This window comes from Botrytis porri (assembly GCF_014898465.1).
Source record: "Botrytis porri strain MUCL 3234 chromosome Unknown BPOR_007, whole genome shotgun sequence".
Lineage (NCBI taxonomy): Eukaryota > Fungi > Ascomycota > Leotiomycetes > Helotiales > Sclerotiniaceae > Botrytis > Botrytis porri.
The window spans coordinates 1795999-1810698 of record NW_024066081.1 but is presented as its reverse complement, the minus strand read 5'-3'; the positions used below and the strand labels follow the sequence as shown (position 1 = coordinate 1810698).

Here is a 14700-nt window from a genome sequence, read left to right as displayed (position 1 = left end):
GACTCCGTAACAATATCACGTCCATACCATTGAATCTATAGGATAATATCGAGTAGTATATCGTGTGGCAACTTAGTGATACATCAAGTGCAAGCATTTCCTATCAAGTAGCGCGCCATGTCCAAATTTGCGACTTTGCATACGTCCAGGTCTCACGTCAATCTGAAGACTGTTGACGCATTGCCCAATGAATTACTAATATTTCAGCCTCCGGGCAGTTTCTGATGTAACCCTTCAATTTGATATTCACAGGTTTTGATTGGGTTACAATGAAGGGGACATCAATTCCACTTTCTCTTCAAGCTGCAACACGGCAGGAGCTATCAAATCGAGGGGAGAGCTTCCTTTCCCCCCCTCAATTGCTTACCAGGTAGCTCAGCTTCCAACCTCTTTCTTTTACTCCCTCCTGCATCACTTTCTCTTTTTCTCTGCCCCCTCGAAGAAAAGCTGTCCTGTCCCTCTTCTCTCGCTCGAGAGTACAAGTCATACAGACACTCCAGGAGCACTTTGATTCAGCTCATATGACACACTCTCTCTTCTATCGCAGCTGATAATCAATTTTTCCTAAGTAAGTGATAAACATCACGATTCACTTTAGCTTCTTGTTATATTGTTGTCTACATTTGTCGTATCTTCAGACAAAACTAACGCTTCAGTAGAGGCTAATTCATTAACACAATCGCAATGATGAGACGCCTTTCAAGTGTCTTTAAAAGTAAAGACAAGGAAAATACCAAATCTTCACCTACGTCTGCCGAAAATGGAGCAACCTCATTAGGCGGCCAAACGCGTCGTTTGACTTTAGGTGTGACTAAAAAGTCTACCAGTGGCACTGCAAGCTCCAATCCTCAAGCATTCGAAGGTCCCGATCATAGTGTAAAACGCGCTGGCATTGTTGGAACTCTCGAGTCACTCGGAAAGGTTATCAGTACTGCCAACCGTCCTTTAAATACCGAAACTGGAGATGGCTCATACGATACAAAACAAGAGCAGTCTGGTTTATGGGATGATCTCAAAGCATTGCGAATTAAAGATCTGGAGACATTGCAGATGACTATAAAACAAGAACTAGGATCCTCAAATCTGGCCGATGATAAGACCATGTTAATGGAGAAGCTTATTCAGGTAAGTCTGACCCTCGACTTTCGACGAGCAAAAACTAAGACTAAATAGTTGGTTGCAAATCTTCCTGGAACCTCCAAGACTCGAGTTAAGCTCACAGAAGTACTTGTGGATGAGCTGTGGGGATCCTTGGAACACCCACCAGCTTCAATGCTTGGTGACAAGTATAATTATCGACAAGCTGATGGCTCGTGAGTACACCACTAGAACCATACGTGATATTTCTTCAACTAATCCTTATTCATAGATATAACAACATCAAGTTTCCCGATATTGGAAAAGCAGGCACAGCGTACGCTCGCAGTGTTACCCCGAAAATCGTTCAACCAAACCCAAAACCAGATCCAGGGCTCATATTCGACACAATCATGAGTCGAGAAAATGGTGGATTCAAGCCCCACCCGAACAATGTGTCCAGTATGCTTTACTATATTGCAAGCATTATCATTCATGACTGCTTCCGCACCTCACACGAAGATTTCAATATTTCAATGACCTCTTCTTATTTAGATCTTTCTCCTCTGTATGGAAGTAATCAGGATGAACAGAATAACATGCGAACGCTAAAGGATGGAGAACTAAAACCGGATTGTTTCGCAGAGAAGAGATTATTAGGTTTTCCTCCTGGAGTTGGATGCATTCTTATTGTAAGTTGCTTATATGAATCGTAGACCTACAACTAAAGCGTTATAGATGTTCAACCGTTTCCACAACTATGTAGTGAAACAATTGGCAACAATAAACGAGAATGGACGATTTACACCCCCCAAAGATAATCTACCAGACGATAAAAAGCAAGCAGCCTGGAAAAAGTACGATAACGATCTCTTTCAAACCGGACGGCTTATTACTTGCGGTCTCTACATTAACATTATTCTACTCGATTATCTCCGCACAATCGTCGGTTTGAATAGGGTCAATTCTACCTGGTAAGAGTTGTTTGAGTTGAGACAAGAATTCTGTATAGCTAAACTCAATAGGACTCTCGATCCTCGAATCGAAATGGAAAGAAATGGCAAGCCTGGAACTGCCGCTGGAGTTGGAAATCAATGTGCCGCTGAATTTAATCTGTAAGCCTTTCTGTTAATTGCCTTCTCAAAATTCAAGCTAATTGTATATAGCGTGTACCGATGGCATTCCTGTATCAGTCAACGTGATGAGAAATGGTCAGAAGAACTGTACATGAAAATCTTTGGTAAGAGCTACAAAGAAGTCACTATGCAGGAGCTTCTCATTGGTTTGGGTAAGCTCGAAGCAATGACACCAGAAGATCCCCTGCAACGAGACTTTGCTGGTATGAAGAGAGGCACTGACGGAAAACTCAATGACGATGATCTCGTCAAAGAGCTGACTGCAAGTATTGAAGACTTGGCTGGGTCATCAGGAGCAAATAACGTTCCTGCAGTCCTTCGTGCTGTAGAAATCCTTGGGATGGAACAAGCTCGTGCATGGAAGTGCGCAACTCTAAATGAATTTCGCAAACACTTCGGCCTCATACCACATGAAAAGTTCTCAGATATCAATTCAGATCCAGCCGTCTACGAGAAATTGAAGGTTCTGTTCGATGAGCCCGATTTGGTCGAACTTTATGCTGGTTTAGTTTGTGAAGATGCCAAGGCGCCAATGGATCCAGGTGTTGGCATTGGACCGACCTATACAATCAGTCGTAGCATTCTTTCTGATGCAGTTACGTTGGTTCGTGGTGATAGATTTTACACCACTGATTATCATCCAGCAAACCTTACGAATTGGGGTGTTACTGAAGTCAACTATGATTTGAATGTCAATCAAGGTTGTGTTTTCTACAAGCTGTTCATCCGAGCTTTCCCGAATCATTTCTCGTATAACAGCGTCTATGCCCATTATCCTCTTACCATACCGTCTGAAAATAAAAAGATTATGGAGAAACTTGGCCGTGTGGATGACTACAGTTGGGACAAACCGGTCAGGGTTCCAGAACGAAAGAATATTGTCACCTATGATGGAGTCAAGAGTGTTCTCACCAACGCGGATGCATTTGGCGTTGATACTTGGCGCAGAGGATTTTCTTACCTCATGGGAGAACCAGGTGCGTAAGCTCGTTGTGAAAGCTATACACTTAATACTAATATTAGTTTAGGTGCCAATTTCATGTTATCTGGCGATGGCGACTTTTTTGCCGAGCGTCGCAGTCAAATGAAGGAATGTATTTATCAAGACAAATGGCACGAGAGTGTCAAGAATTATTACGAAAGCATTGTTCCAAAGCTTCTCAAGAGATGGTCCTACAATATTGGTGGCACGACCAATCAGGTTGATGTCATTCGGGATATTGATAATTCCGGTAAGAATTTCGTCAACTTGGTCCCTTTTATTCTTATCTAACACTGCTTAGCTCATGTTCACTTCGCCGCCAACATTTTTCACCTACCACTCAAGAGCGAAGAGAATCCCAAAGGTGTATATACTGAGCATGAATTGTATATGGTTTTGGCTGTCATGTTTATCGTAATTTTCTTTGGTGACGTCCAACCAGCCAAGACCTTTGCACTACGTGCTGCTGGTCTTCCAGTCACACAAGATCTTGGCCAACTGGTCGAGCAAAATGTGAACTTTATCTCAAAGACTAGTCTTGTATCAGGTATCGTTGATACTTTCATGGAAGATAACAACGCACTTAAAGATTATGGTGTGCACATGGTGCGCCATTTGTTGAAGGCTGGCTTGGGAGTTCATGAGACTGTGTTAGTGTATCCTCCAATCATTCGCCATGTTTACTAATATTTTTAGTTGGTCACAAATTTTGCCCACAGCAGGAGCGATGGTAGCAAACCAAGCTCAAGTTTTTGGTCAAGCCCTTGACTTTTATCTTGGCGATGGCAAAGAACATCTTCCAGAGATTAACCGTCTTGCAAAGCTCAACACAGTAGAAGCAGATGATATCCTTTTGCATTACCTGTTAGAAGGAATCAGTAAGCTATGACTGTCTAATCTGTTTATACCCCGTGTTAACAATCTATAGGAATGTACGGCACCTTCGGTGCTTACCGCACATGTCATCAAAACATTACCGTCGACGAAGGATCTCGCAAGGTCGAGTGCAAGCCTGGCGATTCAGTCTTCGTTAGTTTCGTATGTCTCCCTTTATAAGTCCCGTGAAGATAAACTAACAAAACCTCAGGTTTCACTAGCCCAAGACCCTAAAATCTACCCCGATCCAAAGAAAGTTCGTCTAGATCGTCCAGTTGATTCTTACCTCGTCTATGGCATCGGTTCCCACGCTTGTCTCGGCGCCGATGCTTCACGCGTAGCTCTTACCGCTATGCTCAAATGCATTGGCCGACTGGACAATCTGAGAAGAGCAGCTGGTCCTCAGGGAGAAATGAAGAAGATCCCAAGAGAGGGAGGATTCTATGTTTATATGGATAAGATGATGGGATCCGAATTCCCCTTCCCGACTACGATGAAGATTTGTTGGGATGGAGGATTGAATGAACCGGTACCGGTGGTGGAGAAGGGGAAAGGAAAGAGAAATGGCGCATGACCAGCCGGGGATGATGTTGCTGATTCGGAAGATTGGAATTGTTGGTAATGGTTTGAATGGAACAGAATGGATGGGTTGCATTGGATCTGAATGGATGAAGAGGGGTCTGGGTATTGATCCTCTAGGCATGACTTACTTGCAATTTCTTTCGCTTCTTGGTCTAATGAGTTGGATTCGAATTTGGGTTTGCAATAATTTGAGGATTTAGGGGGCGACGGTTCTGCTTTATATTTTCCTTTTGCTTCGTTCGATACCTTGCTATTTGTGTTAACCTTTTGAAATTTAATGGTACTAGCTACTTTATGGGAATCTTTCTAGCAATAATATCTTGCATTTTGGTTTCATGACACTACTTCGGTCAACCTTATCAATCGGCGAAAACCGAAGTTGAATGTTCAATGTGTGGGTTCGGTAGTTTGAACCGGGGAGGATATGAAAGGAGTTGGATATTTTCATCTTGATTAAGTCTCCATACACACAATACAGGTACGTAGTCCATACCTAGGTACAGTTAGTTATTGAGATCTTGCTTTCAACGAAAACTAACCGAAGTGGCACAAATAGTCGTGTATTCATTTTTGATCGCAAAGAGTGAAAAGTTGTAGTATCTTGTATATACTAACACGCTAGTATCACAAGACCAGGCTAATAGCACCCAGCGCGGTTCTTAGCTAAAATACACTTCTTCCAGATGCGAATCATGACTCGTTTAACATCTTCCCCCTCATTTCTACCCCCCTCCCCCCCTTCTCAACGCCTTCTCAACCCCATTCCCCAGTCCCCCATCCCCAAATCATCATCCCAAGATCCAAACCCATCCCCCAATCCTCTCAAAAAAACACATCAAAAGCAACAGAAGAAAAAACTCAGAATACATGTACGTAATTACACATGAATGAGGTATGTAATCTTTGATTATTAAGCAACTAATGTAAGTTATGTAGGTATGTAATGTATGGTATCTCAACTATAGGCATTTCTCCCAGGTATATCGAGGACCTGAGTATTTTGAGTATTCGACTTCTACTTCTCTCGGGTATTTTCATCTCCTCTCCCCACTTTATCTTCTGCCCTTTCCTTTCCCCACCCTTCAATCCTTTTCGAAAGCTAACCCTTCGCACGCACTAAGAACTAAAAAGTGTACAAAAGAACAAAATGACGTAATCACCCACCACCAACCATTCCCCCAGATCCACGCTCCAGCTCCGCGCTCAAAACACATGTGACAAAAGAGAAGCCAGATAGCGTATAATATGTGCAAGAAAACTGTGTCCGTCAAGGGGTGCGAGGGCCTCTATCCATCCATCCATATCCATCCATATCCACCCATCTATCCCTCGTAAAAAAAAGAAAAAGATCCACGTATAACATAACATAGTTGTTGCATCATGTTATGTTTGTAGATCGTACCCAGAAAATCTCCCATTACTCTCTTTCCCTAATTCCCCAGTATCATGAAATCTCTTTTTCTCTGTCGACATCTCCAGTTTATTCCTCTGTCAAATCTCCACTCAACCCACTTCCCACCGTACTCGCTTTTTTCCCCAACCTCAACACACTAAACCTCTTCCTCACACTTTCACTAAATCCACTCCCATTACTTCCCATTCCAATACCCATTCCCATTCCCAGTCCCCCAATACCTTGACTACTACCTGTCCCCGTGGTGCCAGGTCTACGCTGAGAACTACTACTTCTCCTTCCATTAGCTACATTACTTGTAGTATAATTTCCCTGAGGAGGCTGAACCGAAAGATCACTCTGCGTTATCCATTCCTTGGAATCCGCCATGCTATGCGGCAAATCATTCTCTTCAGTAATCGCAAAATCATCTACAGCTTCTTTTCGGCCACGGTCTTTATGGGTTATGGAAATACCGTTCATACTCAATCCATTACCACTAAAGAAGCTCTTGCGATTTTCTTTCTTCGGAGGGCGATTTTCTCGATCGCCGCTTCCATTTCGATTGAGGAGGAACGAACTGAGACGTTTAGAAGCACCAGTTGCGCGGGTGTGATCGGGACTATCTAGAATACTAGTATCGATAGTACCGTGTGTGAAAGATTGGGAATGAGGAAGTGCCAGATGTCCCTGTGAGTTGTTCACAAGATCTCCTTTGGATGATGAAGGCGAAAGTGTCCAGCCTGGAACGAGGCCTGGGGAAGTATTCGAGAGAAGTGGTTGGGGAATTTGTAGAGAAGCGAGCTCGGACGCGAATGTTTGTTCAAAATCTGTATGACATGTAAGCAAATGAAAATCATAAAGGAAAGATGAGGATTTACAGTGCTGCAAATCATCCTGGCTGTGAAGATTAGGAGATTTTGCAAACATAGCCAGGCATCTTCTGATCATGATTGCATGATCTATCAACGCAATTTTGAGGGCGTTTTCTATCGGTCCTAGCTCTACTGTTTCCTCTTCTTCGTCCTCACTCTGTATTGGATGAGGCAGCAATTCTTTATATCTCGCTACACTGGATTCAGAATTAGGATCCACGGATATACTCAAAGCTTCAATTAAGAGTGGTGCAATTTCATCTTCGCCATCTGCAATCCTCTTCTCCACGGCAGTCATTTCTTGGGTTTTGCGAATGATTCGTTCAAGAGCTGTTTGGTGAGCATCAAGCTTATATCTATCCACGGAAATAATCTCGCTGCGGCGAAGAATTGTTGGAAATGCATCTACAGTGGCATAGATCATTTTCTCGGCTGAATGATCACTGATTGGGCCTGAAGTAGTGCGACGAGATGTGGTTGAGAAATAACGAGGATTTTCAGCAAGTAAATAGTCTCGAACGACTTGAGGGACTTTAGAACGTTGGAAGACATGATGAGCAAGGTCTCGATGCGGGCTTAACGAGGAAATTTGCAAGAATTGGCCCTCTACATCGTCGACATCGCCAGTAGTGACAATCTGAGCCGAAGGATGTTGCTCTTGCATGCGATCTGTGAATACCGACGTTCGCTCATTAGGAGATCCCTCAAACACAAATTCCTTGTCGCGCAAGCTTTGAGGAAAACCCATTCCTCGGTAAACAACACGAAAGTACTTGGGAACGATTTTGTCGGCCTTGGAAATCGATTCGTACATTGTGGCAATTGCTCGTTGCGTTCTAGCCAACTTTGAAAAATCGAAAACATTCTCTTCGTATTGATATTGCAGTTCTTTGTATGCGGACAGGGCACTACTCCATGCCTCACCCTCTTCAAAGTTTTTGATCATGTCGAAATAAATTCTTTCCTTCCGATCGAAATGAGATTGGGCCGGGAAATCTGGTTCGTCCAACGGAGGCAGTATCTTTGAAGGATCCCATTGGTATAAGTCGGCATGAAGACGCAATGCAAGTCCTGCTTCAGTGTGGTTTCCAGCATTTGCTTGCAGCTCTGCGAGTTGATGGACGTATCGAATGAAGATGTCCTCCTTCTGCATGTCTCGAAGAAATTCCATTAATCGCAAGCGATGAATCATATGCGAAGCTTCACCAGTGACGTCCGTACTATTGACCGCCACCAGAAGATCGAGGAATTCATCAGTAGTACCAATGAGGTCTTTGATAGCATTGTAAAGCGGATCATCTGGATTTCGAGACAAGTTATCAAATAAGGTGAACAGTTCATTGATGAACAATTTCTGTAAAATGCTTTCTGTCAAAGGCTTCGATTTGAAGAGTTCATCCAGGCATTCGATAATTCCAGTTTGGATGGCGCTTAAATCTTCACTCAAAGTCCATTCGCTTACAATCATGGTCTGTAGAACCTCCACTGCGACGCGCCTAAGACCTTCATGCACACTAAGACACAATTCGAGGATGGGTCCGACCAGTGCAGGCACATATTGAACTTGGTAACCTCCCATTTTGGCCAATGCGTATTTCTGTCGCTCTTCAGGGGTAGTATCCCAACCAGTAAACTCCCACGTTCGCCTCAGAAGCTCTGCGCCATTTTCACGCACATCACCAGCAATCTTCCATACTGCTCTTCGTTTCTGCTCCGGGAATGTTTCCAGTGCCAAAGAATCACTGCCGACGAGTTTGAGCAAAGTAGTGAAGAATGCTTTCCACAATTCTGTATTATATTCTTCCGCATCGTCAGGGTGAGGCAAGAATCTGTCTAGAAGAATGCTGGCTAGATACTCGAGTGTTTTGAGTGTTGATTTATGGTGGAAGATGCGAATGCTTAACCAGTTTTGCGGAAATGCCTCACATTCTAATATGCTTAGATGAATATTCAGGAGACCCTCGATTAGAGTTGCCATGTCGCCTTGTGCAAGCTCAAGCTGCATACCTGCAGGCAAATTTGAGATGGAAGATAGGACTGCCGAAAGCTCAATAAGCGCTTCATCGAATTCCGCTTTCTCGGCGATAACTTTACTGGGAAAAGGGTATGCTGTGGGGAATAGCAATGACAAACGAGTCTGCGATTTTACTTCGCCTGTACGTAGTGTAAGATATGAATCGACAATTTTAGGTATGTATACAGGGATTTCAGGGCCCAAATTGTTCATTTGTATCGCCAGAATTGAACAACAAAGTCGAACTTGCTCTCTCCATTGTTCGGTAACCTCTGTTGTCTTACCCCAATGCGGCAAGATCCACCTAGCCGTGTTCGCAGCGATAGCCTTCGTCTGTTCGGGTTGATTAAATAGATCTAGTCGAGAATAATTAATGATTAAAACGAGTTTATACAATATGAGTTTTCCCTTCACCAATGCACATGAATCCATGAAGTCAATGGCAATATGCAAAATCTGCTCTCTGCTGAGTAAGCCGGCAAGCTCTGGAAGCCAAGTATGGAAATGTTGCACAGCCAATGTTTGACTTCCTACCAAAATGGGTGCCGTGGTTCTCATCATTCCTTCAAGTGCCTTGAAAATTTGGCGGAGTTGGCGGCCAAACCCTGAACTCGAACGAGTAATCCCGATGTCCGCTTCTTTCACTTTCTGCTGCCCTCTCGCATGAGTGATGAACTTTAGGATATGTCGAACCACCTTAAATGTAGCACGTAGTTTCCTCGAGGTTTCTGGATCAGAAGGGCTAGCAAGCAAGCGAGTGAAAGACCTCACGAGACAAGGTGATGCGAATGGGTAATTGAATCGAGTTTCGGCATATTGATCAACCAAAGGGCCGAGATTGAATCTTCGGTCATGTACAATGGAAAGGACTGTAACTAGGGCACTAAAAATGAGGTCTTCGTAATCATCGTTCCCGGTGTGTTCGACGAGTATTCCAAAGATTGCATCGAATACGTCGCTAAGTAACTTCACAATCTCAATCTCCGAGACAAAGACTAGTCGTTGTAAAAGTTGCTGCAAATCTTCTGATGGCTGATCTTTCCACTTGAGTATCCGTAAGAGCACTTTGTCCTGTGAGAACTTTGTACTGCATAGGTATGTTTGAACACGAAGAGTCGCGATCGGTCCAGTGACAGCCTCATCTTTCCCACCAGCATTCCATGGCAGGGTGAGATAACCACTTTTGCCAGCCGAACTGCCTCGAGGTAACATGGTTGTCTCATCATATTTGTACAGAAGTAAACAATGGTGCCCGTCTCGCATGAAGGCCTGTTGATCCCACAGTGGAATGTGGCATATAGCAAGAGGATGATTCGGTGCATCCGCAAGTACCATCACCAGATGGCAATTCGGAACCTCTTGCTGTGGTATAGATAAGCGCAGTGTTTGACTCCACGCATCGCCTCGTTCGGCTGCTACTGACTCCCAAGAACTTTGTCCCTCTGCATTCGATGATGGGTAGATAGCGCCCTCTAGCCGCTCTCCGCTTGACTTTCTCACTTCCATAGTTACTTGAATATTCGATCCTTCAAACGACGAGGATACAGGCATCGCACTGCCAACCGATCGTGAAAGAAGAGCATGTTTGGGAAGGAAGGCGTCATCGATAGTGACATAGATATCTGACCTTGGCTTTGTTGGCGCTCCTGAAAAGCCCATTTTATTCGTCTTCAAGATTCCTGATAGTAATGTTGGAGTAGACTTGATCAGCCCATCTGCGTCTGGGCTGTTGAAAGCTTTCAGATATACCTGCAGACGTTCAGTCCTTCGGGACTTTTCGTACTGACCGGATTGGCTTGTCATTAAATCACGAATAATTTCTTCCCATCCGTCACTTAGACTTGGTTTCTCATGCCCAGAAGCAGCTGACGGTGCCCATATACTCATGACATGCTCAGCTTCATCTTGATTTTTCATGAGTGAGCTCAACTTCAGAACTCCCATGCCAACGGTCTTCGAGATAGTTTGAGTTACAACTCCCGGCTTAGTGTCTCCACCATTTCGTGAGGAAGAACTCTTATTCGCACCATCTCGACTAGTATGTGATTCAGTGCCGGCCTCGATTTCCGAGAGAGACGTAAGCTTATTCGCGTTAGATGGACTCCTGGCCTTTCCCCACATCAAGCTCCTCCTACCTGCCTTGGATGCAGCGCCAGCAGATGTGGGTTTCTCCCGATCCTTGCTAGAACTATCCCTAGAGAATGAGTTACCCCTTGATCCGCCGCGAGAAGGAGGTTTGCCTGCTGAGACTTGTGACGACGATTGCACCTTCACTACAAGATACAACTCGCCCTCCGTAGAAGGGAGATCTCCGATGTCAGTGGCTGCGAGGTCTGTAAAGAGAGTTCTCATTAGTCCCGATTTTCCAACACTTGCAAGAGAAGCACTAGGAGGTACGTCCACAATGTAGGTTTCTGAAAGTGCTGCACCTGCCGAACCTGGCTTTTTGGTAGCTAAGAAAAACGATAAAGTTGTGGACTCCGTAGACACCCCAACAAAAGCCTTCACGTCCAACAAAAGATGGTAGAGCACCAGATTCTCGTTCTGAACCGAGAGTTGTGGTTTTTCATCCAACAAACTCATCATAGATTGAAGTCTGGTGACATCTACTGCCGAATCATCACCTGTGAGAACCCTACCGTGGGCAGCAGTATCCCGAACAATAACCTCTCCATTCAATAACTTGTTCCCCCTCACCAGATCCCATACTGTTTTCTCCCTCAATGACCGAAGCTCGTGCTTGGTGCAGACATTATGCAGAATTTGCCTTCTTGAAAGATCCAGAGTTTTGACCAAGGCTGACATCTTATCCAACTTGTGATATTGTCTCGAAAGCAAGAGCTCATGCAAATTTGTAGAGTGCCATTCTCTTAAACAAGATGCAATTTCGTCCACTAATGGTTCAGAGGCAGATGTTGGTGTCTCGTCTCCGATCTTCAGCATAGGTACTGGAGCTGGTGGCTTTGGTGCGCCAGGTTCTCGTTTCGCAACAATTGAAAATTTACTTGTGTTTCCGTTAATAAAAGCCTTGCTCTTCGGTTTCTTCTTCGTAGGGTGTCCGTTTGCGCCGTTGAGATCTGCGGATCGATTGTGCTGATGAATCTGGGCGCCATTGATAGAACTAGAGCTTTTCTTTGCAAAAATGCCATTCATTGATCCGTACCCATTGGCAATGTCTCCATCCTCCGTAGAAACCTGAATCTCACCCTCATCATCTCCTAGGACTTCCCGAACTTCTACGCAACTCGTTGGAAATATTCCAGAGAAGACCCTAGCTTCAAGAGTCTGCCCTTTTATACTTGTCAAGCCAGCCAGTAGGTTGGGCGGAGCTACTAAATATCCTCGAAACCATTGTGAATCTTTCCCACCTTGTTCAATTATGTATAATTCATCTCCAAGCTCAAGTGGAAGATCTGCGGGCGAGGAAGCAACAAATGGGTATGTTGCGACGGCGAATGCGATGCGTGGAAGAGGTTGCCAGGGCATATTATCAACTGCGCATTGGGAAGAATGTGGAATGCGGTGGACGGCGCGACGAAGCTATTAGCAAAGGTATGTCGGCGATAGATGGGAGGAAATCGGCTTCATCAGGAGAATTTTCTTCTTTAATTTTTTTGGTTTCGCGTTGTTGATATTTCTTAGTAGAATATTGAAGTATGTACCTTATCGTAGCGGTAGAAGTCAAGGATCAGTAACGAGGAGTCGATAATTTTGGCCTAGTGGTAATGAGGGACTTGAATATGATAGAGTAATAGACTTTAGGATTCAGGTCAAACAAGTCTCTGAATTCAGTAATTGATCTCGATGTCAATATCATTAACTTTTTTTTCTTCAAGGTCGGGGTAAGTGTTCTAGGTAAGGTTTGGAAGGGGGTAATCGTTATGGTTCTAGGTATATGTAATGTGCGCTCAGACGAAGATTTATTATTACATTGATTAAAATGCAGATGATGCAAATCGGTGATTATTTGGAAATTATATCTTTGATATCTTTTGATGAAGTATGCACTTATCACACTCATTTGTGTTCAGCGAATGAAAGAATCACTTGGGATCGATTTCTATAATAGAGCACAAGGCTGAACGATTTGTATTACGAATTTCTATGAATTTCCTTTTGATTTGTTGTCTCGCCATTGATGTTCTCGTCTATGATTCATAATTGTTCCATATAGTTAAATAAAGCTATTATGATACATCTATCAGGGAGAGAGGTATTATGGAAGAACGAAGCTTCCTATTATTACTCTGGACTGGTCTGAGATGTCGGGATCCTAAAAGTGCTTCCCCTGAATATCTACTTGTGCATTGTATCATATACACCGGTGTTCAAGGCTGTTTTATTCAATAGTATCTTCTGGTAACCAGTTTGATAGTACCATTGCTCCGTTGCAGTTAGGTATACTTCCTGTAGTATACACTCGTTCGTTTGGTCGCTCGTTGCCTTGGTGGCTGGATATTCCGATTCGTTGGATTGCATTTTGTTTGCTGCCCGCCCATTGCTACTCTGATCCATTTTTGTACCTCGAGGTAGGCACTTACTGGATGGTAAACTATACTATCTTCTCGTAGCTATATACACCCATAGCTAAGCGTCCCAAAGTGATACATATTCTTGGACGCCACTGGTGGCCCATTCCTTTCTATTATCCACTTCTTGGGACTCGTATATGGAAATTTACAGAAAGAACAATCAGAGAACCCTTTTGGTTGTGGCTTTTAGATACTCACTTTCGTCACATCGGCACACTTTCCCCCCTGTTCGGATAACGAATCCAACAACCCAGCAGCTTATTAGTCGAAAAGCCACTCTCACTAATTTCATGCCGTCCTCTAGCTGCAGGGGAACCACACACAGACTGCAGAAGTAACAAGTTGTCAGGGACGGAGCCCTGCTTTCTTAGTACCTGGCTCTCTTTCCTCCACGTGTGTGTGAGACCATAGCAATGAGGTACGACGTATTTTGGAACTGTACAAGAGATTGAGGCACGTTTACAAGTTACAACTGTGTCGAGAGACTTATGAGTTGGGTGGGTAGTTAGTCGTCAGCTTTTGGTTGGAGAATATTATCATATGCCCCAGGATACAACTGTGTGGAGGCTAATCATATTGATCAACGCCAGGTTGACCTGGTACGGAAATTTGCAGACTGTTCTCGAAACTGTTCTCGAAGCTGTTCTCTAGTTCGAGTTGGGAATTGGCGTCGATCATGAAGATATATTGTTGGGAATATATCCTCTGTGTGATTCATCCATGGCTACACAAACAGACAAACACATTCATCTCTTCCTCGAACAGTTCCTTGAAATGGAACGAGGCAATGAGGACAGAAACAGAACATCAGGAGGATCTAACTAGAAAGGATTTTCACGCCCAATTTTGTTGAGAATGCTACGATAGCAAAGCAGGTCTGTGTTATGGAGGGGTTTTAGAAAGGCTAAGTCCTCCATTTAACGAGATAATCATATCATACCGGGCGAGTACCTCGCTGTGTAATCTTTCCTGCAAGTTTCTATGTGACCTATGGATTGTCCGCAAGTAAACAGGAACTCCGGAAACCGAAACACAAACACAGAGGGCGTATCATTGGGGCCCGACTATAACCGAGGTTTCACCGTGAACATCGACTATTTATTACTCTCGAGCTCTCCATTCAGAACAGGTTGCACGATTCCACAAGACAGCATTGTTTGTTATTCCTTAAATCTTTGAATCTTCCATAGATCTCAATAATCACTGCCAGCACACCTGATTGATCTGAGTATC

The 14700-nt window shown here is 43.9% G+C and overlaps 2 protein-coding genes across 2 annotated transcripts; one reads left to right on the top strand and one right to left on the bottom strand.

Annotated features, from left to right (window-relative positions):
• The first annotated feature begins 491 nt into the window (after positions 1–491).
• EAF01_005884 (uncharacterized protein) lies at positions 492–4994 on the top strand. Its single transcript, XM_038914138.1, has 12 exons — positions 492–568; positions 660–1125; positions 1174–1313; positions 1370–1769; positions 1816–2051; positions 2103–2192; positions 2244–3190; positions 3242–3445; positions 3497–3845; positions 3892–4073; positions 4124–4233; positions 4283–4994. The coding sequence occupies exons 2-12, from the start codon at positions 685–687 to the stop codon at positions 4643–4645; spliced, it is 3462 nt and encodes a 1153-aa protein (XP_038770587.1). The 5' UTR covers positions 492–568; positions 660–684; the 3' UTR covers positions 4646–4994.
• Positions 4995–6133: 1139 nt separating this feature from the next.
• Positions 6134–12421, bottom strand: EAF01_005883 (uncharacterized protein; the record flags this gene model as incomplete). Its single annotated transcript, XM_038914137.1, has 2 exons — positions 6134–6876; positions 6928–12421. The coding sequence occupies 2 exons, from the start codon at positions 12419–12421 to the stop codon at positions 6134–6136; spliced, it is 6237 nt and encodes a 2078-aa protein (XP_038770586.1).
• Between the last annotated feature and the right edge of the window lie 2279 nt (positions 12422–14700).